General features: G+C 35.0%; 2 protein-coding genes across 3 annotated transcripts in view; both read left to right on the top strand.

Annotated features, from left to right (window-relative positions):
- Positions 1 to 9,639: 9,639 nt before the first annotated feature.
- Positions 9,640 to 17,643, top strand: LOC123864611 (chitin deacetylase 1). Of its 2 annotated transcripts, none has more exons than XM_045905312.1 (5): positions 9,640 to 9,812; positions 11,006 to 11,141; positions 12,601 to 12,713; positions 14,039 to 14,188; positions 16,182 to 17,643. In XM_045905312.1, exons 1-5 carry the CDS (start codon positions 9,761 to 9,763, stop codon positions 17,339 to 17,341), a joined length of 1,611 nt encoding a protein of 536 aa, XP_045761268.1. In that variant the 5' UTR covers positions 9,640 to 9,760; the 3' UTR covers positions 17,342 to 17,643. The 2 variants fall into 2 exon arrangements, with proteins under 2 accessions (XP_045761268.1, XP_045761186.1); XM_045905230.1 differs by lacking the exon at positions 12,601 to 12,713 and adding an exon at positions 12,316 to 12,446 and having other exon boundaries at positions 9,641 to 9,812.
- An 875-nt stretch (positions 17,644 to 18,518) lies between these two features.
- LOC123865733 (endoplasmic reticulum-Golgi intermediate compartment protein 3) overlaps positions 18,519 to 20,368 on the top strand; it is a 10,878-nt gene continuing 9,028 nt past the window's right edge. The window contains exons 1-4 of the mRNA XM_045906977.1: positions 18,519 to 18,880; positions 18,964 to 19,122; positions 19,417 to 19,553; positions 19,627 to 19,700. Coding sequence (XP_045762933.1) covers positions 18,787 to 18,880; positions 18,964 to 19,122; positions 19,417 to 19,553; positions 19,627 to 19,700 — 464 coding nt within the window. The 5' untranslated portion in view covers positions 18,519 to 18,786. The remainder of the gene's footprint in view (positions 18,881 to 18,963; positions 19,123 to 19,416; positions 19,554 to 19,626; positions 19,701 to 20,368) is intronic.

Raw genomic sequence — 20,368 nt, 5'->3', positions numbered from 1 at the left:
CTTGTTTTTTATTGTTTAAAATAATTTATTCTCCGTAACAAGCAGAACCATTCCTTTAAATCTAAGGCAAACATGAATGATATTAACAGTACAAAATTCATACCTACAATAAATACAGCTTAAACAAATAAGCTTTTAATATCCATGTTCTACACAGGAAAATAGGAAGTAATAATTCTCAGTAACTAACTAGTTAGTGCAACTTCTAAACAGTCGAGGCTGTCAAAAAACGTTCTCTATGAACGTTTCAGTCGCATCATACGAAGCTTCACAGGGTATTATTTTTGATCCACAATAACAACATGGGCAATTAGAGCTTTAGGAGTCATTTTCACTAAAGCTTCGCGGAGCGGAGACGTGTGTTTTCCACCAATCATGCTGTAGGATATAATTATTCAAAAATGAACAATCTGGTTATTTGGTAACGTGATAATTTTATCAAATCATCTAAAATACCTTGACGTACCCTTTAGGTGCATTTTGAACTCATATATCTCTTTAATCTGATTGGTAGAAAACACACGTCTCTGTTCCGGTCAAATTCAGTGGAAAAAAACTCTTACGACGACCCAATTTTCTGAAAAAAAAAATGATCACGGTCACGATACTGAGAAATAATTGCGATATGATATTAAAGTCTGATACCTACAATCTACATATACTACCCATACATACTCATACAATCTACATAGTAGCTAATTCTGTTGTACACTAGCTCTAAACTAAACTAAAATGGCAGGTCACTATACATTGCTGTCCCTTTGATAATGCTTTCTGCAAAATGGATACAACTAGTCAATTTAGTTTAGTTTAGAGATTATGTACCGACTACAAAATTAGCCACATTTTCTACAGAATTATTGTAGTCAATTCTACAAGAAGCTCAAACTTAAGAAGTAAGTATTTTAGCGTTTAGACTGTTGTAAGTGATATTCATTATATAAAACAGCTAAAACTTACGCGAAATTATCGGAGTATGCCCAACTAAAGTTTCGAACGCTAGCATAGGTATCCGTTAATTTCACGTGAGTTTTATTTTATAAGAAGTAGGTTAGTAGTTTACCCTCGTACCCACTCATCTAAAGAAAATTAACTTGCTTATATAATAATTGATAGATAAACATTCCAACCGTTGTAGACCGTTGATGTAGGTACGACTCATAATGATCTTGACTTTGTTAAAGGATCACATCATCGTCACAAATAGAAATAAATGCTCAAAATAACTAAATGTGTACCTACTCATTGGTATTCATTTACCGTCCACATAAGCTATAGTATACGATAGGTCGAGATGGCATTCGGGATATGAAGCGGGTTAACACTCGGCACACCCGCACTCGCCCGCACTTGGTTAGCGGGGGAGCTGTGTGGGTATGCGGGACATCCCCATTGCCATCTCGACTTGTCGCATACTACATATAATATGTGTAAGTACCATTATAATGGCAACAATCTGCGAAACAACATTTTTGTAAAGATAGTACGCTGACAACACTCACTTTAGGCGAAAGAAGGAGGAGAGGTTAAAAATACGTCACATTTTCATAGAAATGAGATGATTTTAACACATCGGCCTCATTATTCTGGGAGGTCGGGGTTTGATACCGATTACGTAGGTGCCTCTAACTTCCTTTGACGATGAAGGAAAATATCGCGAGAAAACCTGCATGCCAGAGAAATCTTCATAATATTCTCAAAGATGTATGAAATCTGGCAATTCACACTTGGCCAGCGTGGTGGACTGTGACCAAACCCTTCTCACTCTGAGAGGAGACCTGAGCTCAATAGAGAGCCGGCTGGATTGATGATGATGATACGATTTTTAGTTTGTTGAGATATTTTTTTAAGTTTTAAATATTTAAACTTTACTATGTATTTTTGTATTGTAGCTGACTGAAACAATTAATTTAATGTTGTCGCTATATTCATTTGTTTGTTTTTAGTTCCGTAGTTTCCAATTTTGGAAATGGATATATTTATAATGGTTAAAGCTTCGTCAATTGGGTTCATTGCTCCAATCTCTAATGTTGTGATAGGCTGAATTTATGGTATTCTTCCTGCAATAATGCATTGTAGTAAGTAGTGAGAGAGTGTCAGTCAATTAGAGTTGATTGTGATCGTCACATTATAGTGATTTTTGCACAATCGACCTTCAGGATATTTTTAAAAATTCCCATGCAAGTTAGCCCTCAACTGCGATCTCGCCTGGTGGTAAGTGATGATAAGGCCGGAGTAGCTTATTTAAATGACTACCCCTTATCGGTTTCTGCGCAGCATCGGCACGACTTTGCTGGTAAGGTAAGGTGGTAACTAGCCACGGCCTAAGCCTCAGATTACCGGACAAAAATGTGACATATTACTAGAAGAGTATATAAACCTCATAATCAGGCATCAATGCAGTGCGCGCACCACCATGACAATAATAACGACGTAAGCTTCTAAATAAAGAACGTTTTGAAGTAAGCACTCTACGTATGTATGTTTTACTGTTGTTACATTACCGAAAAGTTGCGTTTTTTAATGTAAAGACAGGAATCAATATTATTGTCAGAGTATTAAGGAGCATTTTCACCGTAGTGGAGTGGAGCGGAGACGTGGTGACGATCAATCAGGTTACCTACTATTAGATGGGCAAATATTAATTTTTCTTTAGCTAGGTAATTTAATGATTTAAAATGCCAGCGGTAAATGAAACATTACTTAGAACGTCTAATTTTACTTCAAAGATTCATTAAAAAATCATGTAAGTAGGCTGCATGTATTTATAAACGCGTAGGTATTTAGTTTGTTGCGGAAATTAGATTCCGGTTAATATCTACGTGTAAATAGGTAACAACCGTTGCTTGCTTCCGTATTCCTTGATATATTACTTGATTTTTATCCACTCTTTGAAAGTGCCAGTGTCAATGTCTTGGGCATTATGCCCTATGCCCATTAATGATCACTTGGTCGATATATCTTTGTAAATATTTCTTTAGGATGATAGTTTGTAGATAAATATGTGTGTAAGTTAGAAATAAATAAAAGGTCAGGCAAAGTGAAAGCTTCTCCACACATATTATATATATATAAGTATCCTTTTAAATAAAATTTTAATAGGCAACCAGCAATAAAGAATCATTTTTAAATGTTAGATGAAAAAATCCAGCACTTTTTGATAGATGGAAAGTATCTAATATGGTATAGGTTTCCGTATATACATCTTAGCAATTTTAAAGCAAGACAATAGGTGCAGAACGCCACCAACACACCGCCCTCCCTTAGCTGACACATTGGCCTCGGTGGGTGGCTCGTTGCACATCATCACCTTCGATCCGGCCATCTGTATATAATATACCGTCATCACAGCAAACTTTCCATTTGGTGTTGCAATGCGCGGTGTAAATGGAAACAAAATAAGGACAATGAAAATCGATAGAATTGTTGGCCGTAGGTATATAAATAGAGAGTTAGCAGTGCGTACTAAAACCACTAATATAATATCAGCAAGTATAGTCATGCAGAGAGTCGCAGTACGGCCTGTGATAGTGAAAGCAGTGAAAGTCATCAGGTGGAGTTCACGTTGTCGTAGCAGCCTTTATTTTTGTTCTTACACTTCTTAAAATAACATTCTCTTGCGTAATCATAACATAGGATAGGAAATCTCCGTTTAGAGATAAGCATTTCCAATGTACTTAACATGATTCATTATAAAGTACGTAACTACAATTTTGGTACATGAAAAATCAAAAAAATAGGTTATGGTATCTTTATATTATTAGTTTCAGATATATCTATATGTATCTATCTTTATTCTTTAAAATACATACACACAAAGTAATTATTCACATATACATATAGCTAGGTATAGCTATATAGGTAATATATTTGTCTAACAAAACAGGTTCTACTTCAAGTTAAGTTTAGTATTCATATGGTATGTTTTCCTTATTCGTTAAGCTCTCGTCGAGGAAAAATAAGTCACGATAACGTCTTAAGCCTTTTGTAATAACTTCTCCGAAATAAACTTAGCAAAGTTTGTTTAGTATATTTTATTTATGCAAAATTGATTGCAAATTAAAAAGCAATTTTTATAATTTTTTACTGATTTATATATGCAGCGGTTTAACTAAGTATCTACCTTATGCATTCAATTTGTTTTAATTCCAGTTAAGAAGTTTTTTTTATTGAGAATTTTACAATAAAACTTAAAGCTAGCCTTATCTAAGTTTAGGTGTTAACATCTTAATATTCAAATCTCAACAATACTACAGGGACTTTGGTCGTTGGCCTTATTCATATAGACCTAGAAATACATAGTAGGTACAACTTAACATTATGTATAATATCGATAGGTATACATTAGTGCGCATGCATTGTCGCAAGTGAAAGGAAATATCTTGAAGGATCCTTGACTCTTGCGCGCCTACTCGCCGCCGCGTCGCGCTTCGTCAGTATCTTTGCTTTTGACGTCTCATGTTCTGCGCATCTCATTAGATACCTAAGTATTATATGTACACGTATTCAGTAAGAAAAAATTCCACAGCTCTTTATCTCACAGGATAAGTAGGTAAATATCTTAAAATTAATGTAAAGTAAATACTTTTCGAAAACCTTCAAAAGGACTCAGACCTCCTCGATATAGAAGTTGTAAGTATGGAAGTAAAGTTATTCAAATAGGTATGTAGATTGTGTGAGGCTATGGTTTATTAGTATTACGCTCATATTATGACTGGCGTCACTGGTAGACATTTCCAATATTAAAAATCTTTCGTAAAGTGCGATCAATTTGATTCAGTTTCCCTATTGTAGGTACCTAATAGGACTAAAATGTACCTATACCTAATTAAAAGTGCCAGTTTAAAACTTAATATATTACTTTAATAATATGTTTATAGGAAAAATAAAAATCTATCTCATTTAAGACCTTTAATCGTACGAAGTGACTGATACCTTCAACTTCCAGAAATGGCAACGACTGCTTTACTTCCTGAATTCCAGAACAACTTCCGGAATAGCTCCCACATTTTCACTGGCTACTTCCTTATTTGTACATTAAAAATTAACTAGTATATCTCCGTCACTTACTCGTATCTATCTACATATTTCATGAGCTTAGCTCACTTTACTAAATACATAAATTAATTATTTTTATTTAGTTGCATGTAGGTATTAATGTCAACATATATAGCTTCAGCGGTTTTGTTTCTGTATGGATAATTTTGGTGTGATGAATGTAACTAATCATCTTAATTTATCAGAATATTTGTGATTATTGACACAAAAGAGTGACTTCCTGTCTATAAATAATATTTAGGCGTTCTAATCATTCACACTTTCACGCGATGTGCTATACCTATGTTACATAACTTAATGTTTCGGAAGATTTACTACGTAAACTATCGATTGCTAATTTCATACCAATATGCAGTTGTTACGTGCATATCTGTATACCTAATACTTATAAAACGGATAAATACTTGACACACATACCTGCCATGTAAGATGCACACCGCTATATATGTAGGTATATAATTCTTAACCAACATAAATTGTAAAAATAATAATTATTTACTTTATTAAGATTTCTATTCTATCAACGTAAAGTTTTGCTCTGTTTGAGTTACGAGTAAAATATTCCAATGTCCTATGTGCAAAGGCTAATGGAATTGTTTTAAAAAATATATACTTATAATTTTTGATATACCTAGATATAAGTTCAAAGTTTTTTTTTACACAAAAGCCATATTTATCTCTAATATCATATCCTTTTCTTTCAGTGTGACACACTTGCTAGTAAGTCTAATTTGTTGATTATACCCATAGATTTAATCATAATCAAAGATCATACCTAAATGTTTTCTATGTCAATTTCAATATTCACTTGACCTTTATATATCAAAAGTAGGTGGCTAATTATAAATTTTATTAGGTATATGTCACTAGTTTAAATATCACTAAATTATGCTTAAATTAACAAGTAGTTTATAATATTTAGCATATTAACAAATTTAGAAAACGAAACTAGCAACACAAGAAAAATACTAGTTTCCTCAAGGAAACTAGTATATTGGTAGTAATATATCTACTTACATAATAAAATATAGCCTTTGGCATAAACGTACGTACTATTACGGTAGTAGATTATGGCCCTCAGAGTATTAAAGTGGGTACCTATTTTAAAATAAAATACAATCTGGAAATCTATCTAAGTAATCAAAGATTTTTCTGGAATCGTCTCGAGCATCGAAGCAACCGCTCGCGCGCGGAACGTGCGAGCTTGCAACGCGTTGAACTCTTTTCTATGGAGTACTTATTATAACATGTTGACCTCTAAAACTACTCATTCCAATTATATGTTATTCTTGAGCTATTTAATTTAGTCACTCGTACAAAAAGGAAATGAAATAAATAAATAGTTTTTTGGACACAAACCTTCAGTGGAGCACCCATATAGTCTATCTTGCAGGATTAATTCAGTTGCTTACTTAGGTTTTTTGTAAAATTATTCATACATATTTTTACCTGTTTAATAACCTATTTTATATTTTGATAATCTGATTACCCATATGTTTGGTGTAATATACTAATATATTTATATATAACAAAAACGTGACAAAAATCAGTAGGTACCCACGACAGAGTGTCATAGCACTACAACAAGATCGAGAAATATGCTGCTATGTAGGGCTACCTCATAATATTACGACTGTAATTTTAGTCGAATCTGAAAAAGTGATTATAGAAATCACCTAATAGTGTTGCTCAAGTATGTAAAAGAAAAAGTATTTGTTAGCTACTAGCCATCATCATACGACTTAACCAATTTTGACGATATTTATTATGTAGTTTGCATCCCGGAAATAGAATTATGGTACTTTTTAGCCCAAAAAATCAAACAATTTCCAGGAAAATCTACGTAGGTCACAGACATCTTCTAGTATGAATATATTTATGTAATATCTTATTAACGATGAGAGCCTAGTGGTTTCAAGACGTCGTCCTACAATTCGGGAGGTCAGGGGTTATGTGCGTATAAGCAATCAAATATCACTTAACTTTTATTGGTTGCTATTGCTTTATCGATGAAGGAAAACATCGCGAGGAAACATGCCTGAGAGTTCTCCATTATGTTCTCTTTAACTATGTCCAATTCCTTCTCATTCCGAGAAGAGACCCGTCCTCACTCGTGAGCTGGCGTGGCGATGGTTGATGATTATGAAGATGATGATGAATATCTCACCAGTATGGTATGGTAAAGTTGGACTAACGAAGCGCTAACCCTACAACAAACGACTTCCGTGTCGGTGCCACGCAGCGCCGCGACGCGACGCCTTGCCGCCGCGCCAGCTCCTTTGCCGTCTCCTTTGGACCTCGGTACTTATATTATATGTTACATAACCTGATAGACCCGGATATAATGCCGCAAGGCCACCAATCTTCACGCAAATATTTTATTGCAATTTATAGTATTTTTAACCGACTTCAAAAAAAAGGAGGAGGTTCTCAATTCGTCGGAATCTTTTTTTTAACTTGTTACCAATTAACTACGAAATTGTTTGTTTGTTGCACAGACGCCAATGTTAAGAAGAAAAAAACTACTAATAAGTATAATAACTTGTCATTAAGAAGAGGATCACAACTAAGGGCACCTTAATATTCGTTTAAATATAAATTTCCCTTTAATTATATTAATATTTGCTTTGGCAAATGAGTTTTTTTGCTTCCTATTAATTTTATGTAAATGTGTACTCACGCCTATTATTTTGGATACGATTAATATTAGTAAAAGTTGCTTATAAAATTTTACAGGTGTAGAAACAAATTCGCCCTTTTAGTTTATACTAAAATTTATCGACCTTCAAACAGATAATTTTAAGAATTAATTATGTAAATCAAGATTACAGTTTCGGATCTTCTCTCCGTTTATTGATGACATTGACATAAATTTTACAAAACAGGTTCGAAATTCGAATGCCTAAAATCGAAAGTGATACCACAAAAATACTATTTTATGATAAGGTAAATTATTCACATTTATAGGAATTGGAAATATTTTCTTTTCGTATTTTTTTATCACATCACATATTGGTATTGTTACAATAACGTCACATACCTACACTCGTACGCCAAGGGTCACTGGTAGAGATCTCTTAAAGAGAGATAAGTGCTTCCCTGTCCACTTTTTCTTTCTTTTTCTGTTTATTGTTACAACTTTCTGATACAAATAAATGGTATATAGAAAAGCTAACGGCACTGCATCAAAATCAAATGAGTAGTTTGCCAACTAGGTATAGGGGAACGATGTACAATATATAATATATAGCCAAAAACTACTTCCTATTACCCTTTAAAATCTGGGTAAAAAACATAATTGATACTTAAACTGTAGGTATGTCATAATATTATATTGGATACACGTATCAAAATAATATTCATTACATATTAGCGAGTAGCAACCCGTTACCGTAGGAGAAGAGCATAGGCACTGTACACCATATTCGTGTAACTTTAATTACTTAATTATTTATTTACTCAGCGTACGCCATGGAAATTTTCAGGTGGAACGATTTTTTCCGACTTAATTCACTATCATCTTCACACGAGTAGCTTGTTTGCACAAACTATTCATAAAATATAGCTTTTAGCCTTTTTTGATAATGCTTCTTTCTATTGGTGAAAACCGTATGAAAACCCCACAGTTCTAAGATTAACCCGAACAAAAACCAACTCAGCGCGGCGGCAGACTTTAATCCATGCTTAATTTTCCAACTTAAGAAATATTATAAATGCAAAAGTGTGTTTGTCTGTCTTGCTATATCTGCCTGTCCGTCGATGTGCTAATTTTTCACGGCCCATCCTTGTTACCGATTTTGACGAGAGGTATAACTTTTTATTCCGGAAAATCAAAAAGTTTCCAGGATAAAAAGTTCCCGGGATTCATAAAAACCTAAATCTACGTGAATGAATTTGCGCGCATAATCAAGTTTGTAATATAATACATATAAGTAATAATGATTTTGGGAGCTTTTTGGAAGGTTTTCATTAATAAACACACTAAGAGTTTTTGATAAAACAAACGCCCAATTTCGTTTTGCATTAGTTGCAAGATCGAACTTTTTAGAGCTACTTATAAATAAAATTATAATATGTAAGTGTATAGTAGGTGTAATTAATTATTATTAATGCGTATTGTTTTGTTTAACATTCGAGAAGGTAGGTATGTTCTCGAATGTTATGGAAAATATTAGTCATACGTTTCGAGACTAGAGTGAAGCTCTAGTAAGTACCTTAGTACCGAGGCACTTGTAATTTTTCAAGTTAACATTCTAACGCTACTTCAGTGTCACGTGAAATACCTTTTGGCATGACAATCTTTGTTTGACATTAGAAACAAAAAGTAGAATTCGCATGAATTAATTATACGAGCTATTGCACTGTACCAAGAATAATGAAATTAATTAAAATGTAACACATTACTAACGAGCAAGTTTTTTGCAATATTAACGAATTACTCGGGTTGTAATTAGCTAAAATCCTAATCATCATTATTAAGATTTCGGAGTATTGTCTCGGGTCACCGTGTGCTTATTAAAAGCTGCGGCAATGGAGTGATGACTTATATCGCCAGGAGGTACAGTGCGTACAGGACAGGCGGAGTTTGTCAGCTGGTTCGAGCGCGACCTGCCTGGTTATATAAATAGGTGAAGAGGGGCAGCAAGCACCTCTTGCACTTTCTTGTAGAGCGCGACGCACCGGCCAGTCTACGCCGAGCGCCATGGCTCGACACCCGTACCTGTGTCTGGGGGTGCTACTACTCACCTATTCTGGTGAGTACAAAATAGATATTTAACGTTTAGGTGCCAACTTTCAATCTCTAACTATTTTTTTAATAGATACACAATTTTCAAGATATAATTATTTTACGTTTATAAAGTTCGCGACTGTTGCATATTTCATTTAAAAATATGGTGGAAGAAAATAATTGTAATTAGACTACCTAAAATTAATTAATAATATAAAGCTTAGTACTTACAGAATAGATACAAAATCAAATCAGTATGTAAATATTGTATAGCACACTTAATTTTTTTTTCTTTATTGCGCAACACACTGTGTTGCCTCATATTATTTTAAAATATTGTAAATAGCTTATTATTATAATCAACTTACGTAAAAAAACTTTAAAGCCGTATAAGAATGAACACCGGTTCCTTACGTGGCTGGCGTTGACCTCGATTTCTTTTTAACGTTTTACCTTTCAATGCCGTCATCGGGTTGCTTACTGACTACGCAATTTAAAATCGAATTGAAATTGTTGTGCCTTTATTATTTCATTCTATTCGCATATGCTTGAAATATTTGATTTGTCAATGTTTCTTAAAAATTAACGAATCTCGTTACGAGCTATGTACGCTGCAATATTTCATACCGAAATGAAACGGTACTACATTCTTTCACTCGCGTGTGGTAATCGTGGTTAACGTTAAGCTGCGTTACTCAATAAGCGTGTTAAGTTGGTATAACGTTATGCCTTCATTAATGTATAGGTAGGTACATAGACTATTTTATAGTTGTATTTGTTGCAATTCTGTAACTTATTTAAGCCATAAGGGTTATGCTTTTAGCAGTTTATGTACCTATATGTATGTTTGTATTTATGTATGTTCCAACGTAGCGCCTAAACTACTTAGCCGATTTTGATGAGTGAGGTATCAATCGATTCGGTATTATAGAACGGGTGACATAAGCTCCTTAAGCTACATTTTATATGATCGAAATCAAAATGGCGGATGTTACATCCAAAAAGGTGGGGGGTCTCTGATTTTTTTGCTATCGTAACGAGTGGGATGTCAAATGAAAACTAGAAAGTATTCTGAGTTCATAAGTATATACCTGAGCATAGTAGATACAATATTAAAAATTTAAAGCATACCAAGCGAGAAAAGGCAATTTTACTGTATTTCAGCGGTTAAGAGGAGAAGACGAGTTATAATTTTGAACTGTTACTTGTTTCGTCTAGTTATCGATGCAACGCGAGTGAAGCGCCAGGATGATGATGGCGGAGAGGACGCGACTCCTGAACAGCTTTGCGACGGCCGCCCTGCCGATGAATACTTCCGATTAACCACCGAAAATGACTGCCGTGATGTAGTCAGGTAAAGTATTAAAATACATCAAGATTTAGGTTCGATAGTGTGACGTTGTCTTTGTTTCTACTATGTTGAACTTGCACTTCGGTGACTGTCTGTCGGTAAATCTTGGTCATAGCTTTTTTACTTCTGACAGTTCTGAAATAATAATTAATAATAAATATTTTACTTAGTACATATAATATGGCCTATATTCTAGAAATAAAAAAATTGTTTAAATTATCATCTATATGTCAATAAACAAATTTTTTTACAGGAAATCTAAGTTCGGGCTTAGGATTCGGTTTAGATTTTAAAAGTACCGAAATTGTCTGCGCTATATCGTAGATTTTATCTATCATCAGATTACAATCTCTCTTAATTTATTATAAAATAAGGATGCCTACAATTATTATCAATTGAAGGCTAGTTGGTACTAATAGTAGATAATAATAAAATAATGCATTCGTTTGGAAGGCATGCAAGAACTTGATATTCCAGCCAGTGAACGGAACGGTCACCAACGTGCCTTGAATATTAGTCATAGTGATATTGCGGACTAAATAACAAAGCAAATCAATTGAATTTTTTTCTGTAACCTTTATATTTATATTCGTTGTAGTACGTAGGTATATCAATTAAAACAAAATAAGTATAAAATATTAGAATGTCAAGCTTTTCCAGTGGTTCAATTTGAATAATAGATTGTTCTAATTGAATGAAGTAATTATTATGTTTCAAGGTTACATTTAAAAATAAGTAGACATTTAGTGCTGCCGCACACTGAGCCACCGGTGGCGACGACTGATTGCCACCACAAGTTGCGGACGAGATTTTTCATATATTTTGTATGGCATCGGTGCAAACAAAGGGTTTGAGTCACAAGCTGCGGAAGTGGTCAACGCTCGCTACTTGTGGCCGCATTTTGTCGCTCGCCTCTCGTACATATTCGGCCGCAGTCACCGGCTTCTCCCTGCAGCCCGCCCATCCAGTCTTTTCACTCTGGAAATGGACGATGGATTCTAGCCACCAGTGGCTGCACAACTGAAGGCTTCTACCAGTCACTAGACGCTTGTGACTGGTGGCTGTGTTTAGCGGCTTAACGTAACCACTAGTGGTCGCGTTTATCGGCCGCCACTAGTGGCGCAGTGGACGGCAGAACTTAAATAAGCCCCCGTGCTGAAAACAAGGCTGTGTACAGGTGTGACGCAGGAGCTGAAAATGGCGTGACGAGGCTCGCTTCAGTGCGCTGCCCCGGCGGACTGGCGTTCGATATCGAGCGTCAAACCTGTGATTGGAAAACTCATGTTAAGAATTGCGATCAAATAGAAAGTAAGTTCTGGCGACTACAGGGAGTGGTCGTGCAAAGGGCATCCGGTTGGCATTATCATGTCAATTTTAAACTGTTCACTATTCGCTAGCCTTTTGTACGTCCGCTTCCGCTTTGAAACATTTATTAAATATTTTGTTATTCTTATCGGCACAGGTGCACTAGGTCAGGTCTTAAACAGATCACGTGCCCGTCGGGACTCGCTTTCGATCTCGATAAACAAACCTGCGACTGGAAGGGTAAAGTGACCAACTGTGACAAACTTGAGAGTAAGTGCGAAAAAAATTATTCGCGAGTAGCGAGCAATAGAGCTTGGGTGAGAGGGCCGCGTCGCACTGTAGATTTGGTATAATGCATGAGGCCCCGGACTAAGCCAACAGTCCGCGTCAGGACAATAATGCACTAGTTACGCATTAACAAACTATACCTACATACGAGCACCATATAGTGTTTTTCCCGTTTTATTATACAATATCTACACAATTTTTTTTCGATACCTGCAATGTTAGGTACTATACCATATGTACCATGTAAATAAAAAGATGTACACATATTTACATACCAAACAATATTTTAAATATTTCACCACTCTTTCACAAGTCAAGAAAAATACTTGGTACCTACTTCACTTTCACTGCATAAGTAGATACTTGATTATTTCAAACACATTCTCTCTAAATCAAATGAACATTAAAAACATCTACCTATTCATTTCTTGGAATATCTACCTGTTTTCTTGACGCTAAAGCTTAATCTAACAAATATACCTAATTAACAATGCCTTCTAAAAACTCGTTACTAACATTATTTTCAATTTTACTTCTAAAAACGAATAAATACGGTATAATGTTTGCATTTGTATCATACACCTTTTGCTTTTATCGAAACTAACTCTTTATTACAAACCAATCATTAAAAACATTAATTTAAAAATGCATGGCACCCATGAAATATTTTTTTAATAGTTTTAACTGTATTAACTTAAGTACTTTTTGTTTTAACTCTCCGTTATATTCAAAGTTCATGTAACAACTTTGGGTAAACTATTCATTTTTTCCCATATTTTTTCCTACTTAAGATTAAATATATTATTATTATTGATCTTCCTTGGTTAAAAAAATCTTGTTGTCCGTTATTTTTCATCTCTTTATCCTGTTCATTGGCAAATCTTTTCTTCTTTGGAAAAGCTAATTTCTGATTAATTTATTATTAACGACTTTGTGTCTATTCCGTCACTAATAAGTAATATACTTTGGAACTTAGCTAAATCTCAGACAACTTGAGCTAAGTTTCTTTTTCTAATCAATTTTTCTTTAACTTGATCATTTTTTCATCCTCAGGCAAATCTTTTCATTCTGTCTCTCTTCTTTAAATTCCAACACATGTATACCTACCTACGAAAAATATTTTACACTGACGAGGCATCAGAACTATGTTGGTCACTTTATAATGTTTACTCCTGTATTTAATTATCTTGTTACGTTTCACAGACGCTTCTTGTTGATTTTACCGCACTTTAAAATTTTTATAAATGCGCTAGGAAAACATAAAGATTACGTTTAGTGTATGCCTAATGTAATTTACTCATTCACAGAGCCGCGCAAAATAATGCCTATCTTGAAGACTGATGAACCCATTTGCCCTGAAGGCAAACTGGCATGCGGTAGTGGAGATTGTATGGAAAAAGAACTTTTTTGCAATGGAAAACCTGACTGCAAAGACGAGTCTGATGAAAATGCTTGTAGTAAGTACATAATTTAATAACTACAGTAACAATACATAACAATACTGAGGTATTTTATCAATTAAAAATTTTTACTGTTATACATTATATATCAACATCTTCTTCTATGTATATAAAAAGAAAAGCTGGCTGACTGACTGACTGACTAATCTATCAACGGACAGCTCAAACTACTGAACGGATCGGACCGGGCATAGAGATAGCTAAGAGGACGTAGACACCCGCTAAGAAAGGAGCTAAGAAATTCAACCGCTAAACAACCGGTGACCCCGCCGTACAAACGAAGGAAGCACAACTATCGACCCACTATCGACCAAATCTCTGTAATTACACGTCACGCACACAAACTCAACATAAATTCTACGAAACTGGTCACTTAACACCTTCCGATACGCATTTGACACAACGTAGTGATTATATTTTTTTGTTTGACACTTCAATGAAATAATTTAATTTTAAATCGTATCGTAATCGTGCTGTGCAAATTACACAACTTCAAATTGAAGTCTAGGGTTGTCAGAAAATAAATGGGGTAATTTTGCCTAAAAATGTGCAATTTTTTTTTCATTATATTTAGACAAATTTATATTTTATTTTTGATGACAATCATAATATAACTAAGCGAAAAAGGCTGTTTTGTTAATTAAAAGATTTTAAATTGATATTGAAATTTAACTAAAACAAAACTTATTACTAAATTGTAGTACATTTAATATACCAGTCTCCGTCATAATAGCTGCATGCCAAATTTATCATGAAGTACCTAGGTACCTACGTAATTGGTGTACGTACGTTGGACAGATAAAAACATACGTTTTTATCTGTCCAACGTACTTACGATGTTGTCTTCTATGTTTTTTGTAAATGTATATGTTTGTGTGTGCAATAAAGAAATAAATAAATAGGTAATCAAAATCTTACTACATTAATAATATTATTTAGTTATAGTTAGTCCATGATAGGTTGTTTTGGTAGGCACCCACCAAAACAACCTTAGCGACGAACGGAGGACTCGTCACGCGTGATGTGGTCAAAGATGGGACGCTATACGGATAGCTAGAATATTTATCTTTATTTAGGTATTTTTTAAGGTCATAAATGTCAGAAAACACAAGACAAATAAAATATGAACCCATTTTGAATAAATAACTTTGAATTTGGCTTAGAGAAAAAAAAAACCGCTACCCAAGAGCCGCTTTGTGTAATTTGGTAAGAGATCTACGATATAGGGATGTAAACTTGCCCGGTGTATAACACCAAAAGTAGTGAATAGTCTACTAACCCTGTGAGATACGCTAAATAAAATCGCTAACTGGTACATACTTGGATTATTATTAAATATTTTTAGTGAATATATTGCGTTTTTATATTTGACTTTTTAACTTTTTTATTTTTAACTGTCAGGATACGATTATATAGTAAACATGGTGATGGGCACCCTGTTAAGCAGAGATTTTCAATAAGGCCAGAGGCCCTATACTGTAATTAATCAAAATTATGTAAAAACAGAGTAGGTAAATTTTAATACGTTGCAATCGATAAATTATTATTTTCTAGCATCGAACATCCATCGATTTGTAACTATCATAATAAAGACTAATCTAATGAGATCTCATTTTTTAATATCATCGTGAAAGGGAAAAATAGGGAAAAATAGGAAAATAGGCAAATTTTCATATGTGAATGGTATCATTCCATAACGCACACATACTCATCAACTGACAGTTCCCCTGCTTCATTTGACTTTTCGGAGCATACCATCCTGAGTATTTATTCATCCAAGCCGCTAAAGGGGTAAAATAGGGATTTTAAATTTGTGTAGTCCACGCGGATAAAGTCAAAGGCATAAGCTAATAAATTCATAAGCCTGTTAGCGCAAAATTTTGTAAATCTTAAAAGTTTTTGCAGGCACGAAACAATTACTTAGCTATGTTATAAAAGTAGCTACCTGCAAACTTTATTCCGAAGCTTCAACGTTATTACCATTTTGCAGCGGTCGAGCTAGACCCCAACAGAGCCCCGGACTGCGACACCAACCAGTGCCGGCTGCCCGACTGCTTCTGCTCCGCTGACGGCACTCGCATTCCCGGCGCGCTTGAGCCCAATCAAGTACCACAGATGGTGACGATTACTTTCAACGGCGCTGTCAACGTTGACAACATCGACTTATATGAACAGATATTTAATGGAAATCGTTTTAATCCTAATGGCTGCCAAATTCGTGGAACATTCTTTGTTTCGCACAAGTACACAAACTATGCAGCAGTGCAAGAGTTACACCGCAAAGGACATGAAATTTCTGTTTTCTCTTTAACACACAAAGATGATCCGCAATACTGGTCCAGTGGAAGCTACGACGACTGGTTAGCTGAAATGGCTGGAGGTCGTCTTATAATTGAACGTTTCGCGAACATAACTGATGCCTCTATTATTGGCGTCAGAGCACCCTACTTACGAGTTGGTGGTAATAAACAATTCGAAATGATGGCCGATCAGTACTTCGTGTATGATGCTTCCATAACTGCTCCTCTGAGCCGTGTTCCCATTTGGCCCTACACGCTATATTTCCGCATGCCACACAAATGTAACGGCAACGCGCACAATTGTCCATCAAGAAGTCATCCAGTATGGGAAATGGTAATGAATGAACTAGACCGAAGAGACGATCCCACTTTTGATGAATCTCTGCCAGGTTGTCACGTGGTCGATTCTTGCTCAAACATCCAAACCGGCGAGCAGTTCGCGAGACTCCTGCGTCACAACTTCAACCGCCACTACACGACCAACCGTGCCCCTCTCGGTCTCCACTTCCACGCCTCATGGCTTAAATCTAAGAAAGAATTCAGAGATGAGCTCATCAAGTTCATCGAAGAAATGTTGGAGAAGAACGATGTATATTTCACCTCTCTTATTCAAGTTATCCAGTGGATGCAGAACCCGACCGAGCTTTCACAGCTCAGAGATTTCCAAGAGTGGAAACAAGACAAGTGTGACGTCAAAGGACAACCTTTCTGCTCCTTGCCGAATGCCTGTCCCTTAACGACGCGGGAGTTACCAGGCGAGACACTGCGTCTTTTCACTTGCATGGAATGCCCCAATAACTACCCATGGATACTAGATCCCACGGGAGAGGGATTCAACGTAAGGAAGTGATCTCTATAAGTAAAATTTAAAAGACTGTACACATGTAAATAATACTCAATAATAATAGTTACAATATTGTGACCGTGTGGCAGGGACGACCGATGTCAACTTAGGTAATGTTTGTTAAAGTTATAATTAATGTTTTATTTAAGCCGGAAATCCTACATGGAGTTGATATTTGGACTATATAATATAATATTTTGCCACCGTTTCACACTATACGCAAAGATGGTTAATAATCTTAATGTTTCATTGTGTTATTTAGATTATTACAATCTTATGAACAAAAAATAAATAAGTATAAATTGGAACACTGTGTTTAATTTATTTTATCTTCTTGTACTCGCGTCTGATCAAATCGACTTACTTTCCAGGCGCTAGTACTTACCTACCATAATACACTAATTAATATTACCTACTCCACTAGTTCAGGGTGGAAATACTGTGGGTGCAGGGTATGAAAGCTTTTAATTAAAGTGTTTTTTTTTAAATACCACGTTTTTAAAATGGGCTAAAAAGTATTAAATATATTTATAGATATCTCATAGTTATTCGTTTTCGCCCCACGTTTCTCGTTTTAAATCTTACAACTTACAAGTATAGTTCGCGACAGACCGACATGGCAATGGGGTGGGCCCGCACACCCGCACAGCTCCCGCGATATTCCGGTACAGGATAACGCGGGTGACGTAGGGGAGTGTGGGGCTCCCCCCCCCCCCCCCCGCTTCATACCCCGATTGCCATGTCGACCTGTCGCGAACTATATTTTTGCTGACATTTTATTTACATAAGAATAATAAATAAATGAGAGTAAAATATACCAGATATATTTTAATAAAGATAAAGGAACCGTGGAATTTTTTAAATCGTACTTTTGTGCTACGACAAAGTTACCCACAGCTCAATGGAATTTCTATGCCAGTTCTGAATTCTGTGGTTATGACGCCACCATCCTACAACTGACTGGAAAGCGCTCTAAGGGAGTGCCGTGCGTATGTTGGTGAGCGCCGACACAGACGGGGTCCATACTTGTATAGTTTAACTAACTTGTTACAAATAACTATAAACTTGACATTGGCTAATCTTTGTAAAGCCAGACGTGAGAGAGAAAAAAAAAGTTCTGTGGTGCTGACACATGGTAGTACGTCCATGTTCTGACAATAGGTAGCTGTCAAATGGTCTGTGCTGAGTGCTGACTGCTGTGCTGTCAAAAATCAAAACTCAAAATAAAGTACCTATTTACCTATCGTGCTGAAAATACTAAATATAATATAATAATTAGTTAAGAATTAATAAATGCGAGTTGTGACTTGTGACATGCTTCGTGTGTATTTTAAAATTCTACAGTGTTACATTCTTTAATACATAACATTATTCAGTTTCACAGATTAATAGTAGGTTAGAATATAACGATTAGTTCCTTTCCTTGCTGTTTATTATAACCTAGTAACAATATGGAATCTCAATTTGTTAATAAATTTAAGCAACTCGATGCCTATGCTAAAACATTAGAAGACTTTAGAGTGAAAACTGCAACTGGCGCTATTAGTAAGTTCATAATAATATGAGGCGATAGGCATGTAATTAATATTATATTACGATATATATATTACTGAAGATGTTTTTTTTAGTTACCGTTATGGGTGCATCAATAATGGTTTTACTTATCCTTTCTGAATTGCACACATACATGTCACCGAATATTTCAGAGGAGCTATTTGTAGACACCTCAAGGGGACACAAATTGAGAATTAACTTTGATATCATTGTACCTAGAATATCATGCGATTGTAAGTACAAGTTGAAAAGTTATTACATAATGAAGGTAAAAAGTAAAAACTATACAGCAATCATGCTTGGCTAGCCTAAACAACAAAAGCTTCTAACAAGCGACTGAGATTATGAGCATGTAGTGTTGATAAAGAAGATATTCATAATTACTGGTTGGCCAATTACTGTAGTACCAGTTAAGGCTCTTAACCCATGGAGAATTCCTCTTCAGAAACAGCTTTGAATATTAAATTTGCTAGTTGTGTATCACTTTCTTTTTTAAATGTATAAAACTTATTGTGTAATATTTTCAGATTTAGTGTTAGATGCCATGGATTCTTCTGGGGAGCAACACCTTCAAATGGACCATAACATACATAAACGAAGACTAAACTTAGATGGTGTACCAATAGAAGAACCAAAAAAAGAAGAAATAGCTCTTTCCTCAACTGTTAGTTTTTAATAATAATATGATAAAATGAAAATTTATATTATGTTACTTATTTAGATTTTTTCTATTCTAGGTAAAGCAGAATTCATCTGAACTAGCAAAAATTACCTGTGGTAGTTGTTATGGTGCTGCCTTAAATGAAACACAGTAAGATGTTTTATTAATTGAAATATGTTTTATATCTATACATATAATAAAATTGTAGAAAAGTGGTGTCTGTACAATGGAAATATATAAAAAAAAAGTAGCAGGGGTTGTTATTATATCGATGCCGAACCCAAAATTGTAATTAAATTTTTTTTTTGTCTGTTTGTCTGTGTGTTTGTGCACGCTAATCTCAGAAACGGCTTATTCGATTTAGATACGGTTTTCACTAATATATTGTAGTAAGCTTCACTTAGGATTTAGTGTTTATTTCATGTCAATCGGTTCATAAATAAAAAAGTTATGTCAATTTAAAGAATCACGGCGCCTCGCGCCTGAGCGTCCGTGGCTATATAAAGCGCGAAAAGTCACTATTCCACGCGAACGAAGTCGCGGGCACAGCTAGTAATATAATATAGCTTCAGGCCAAATAATATACATATCTTTAATGGGCCATTTGAGCTTCGAGCCTAACTGTTCTTTAACCTTTGGTTCTAAACAAAATCAATGAATTGAATGCATTCAAACAATTACTTTTCTGTCTTACAGTTCTATAAGTTCTTAAGTATGGGTTGCCTGGAAGTGATCACTGTAGTGATAAGATTGCCCTTTGTTTTTTAAGTGTATCCTGTATTTTTACTTTTTGTATTTTTGTTAGCAATAAAGATTTT

This window comes from Maniola jurtina, chromosome 1 (genome assembly GCF_905333055.1).
Source record: "Maniola jurtina chromosome 1, ilManJurt1.1, whole genome shotgun sequence".
Taxonomy (NCBI): Eukaryota; Metazoa; Arthropoda; class Insecta; order Lepidoptera; family Nymphalidae; genus Maniola; species Maniola jurtina.
Note: the sequence above shows the minus strand (reverse complement) of the source record. Positions and strands in the feature narration are given on the sequence as shown.

Coding starts and splice junctions, on each gene's coding strand:
- LOC123864611 (XM_045905230.1), top strand. CDS start 9,761: ATGGCTCGACACCCGTACCTGTGTCTGGGGGTGCTACTACTCACCTAT. Junction 9,813..11,005: donor GCTACTACTCACCTATTCTG/GTGAGTACAAAA, acceptor TGTTTCGTCTAG/TTATCGATGCAACGCGAGTG. Junction 12,447..14,038: donor GAATTGCGATCAAATAGAAA/GTAAGTTCTGGC, acceptor ACTCATTCACAG/AGCCGCGCAAAATAATGCCT.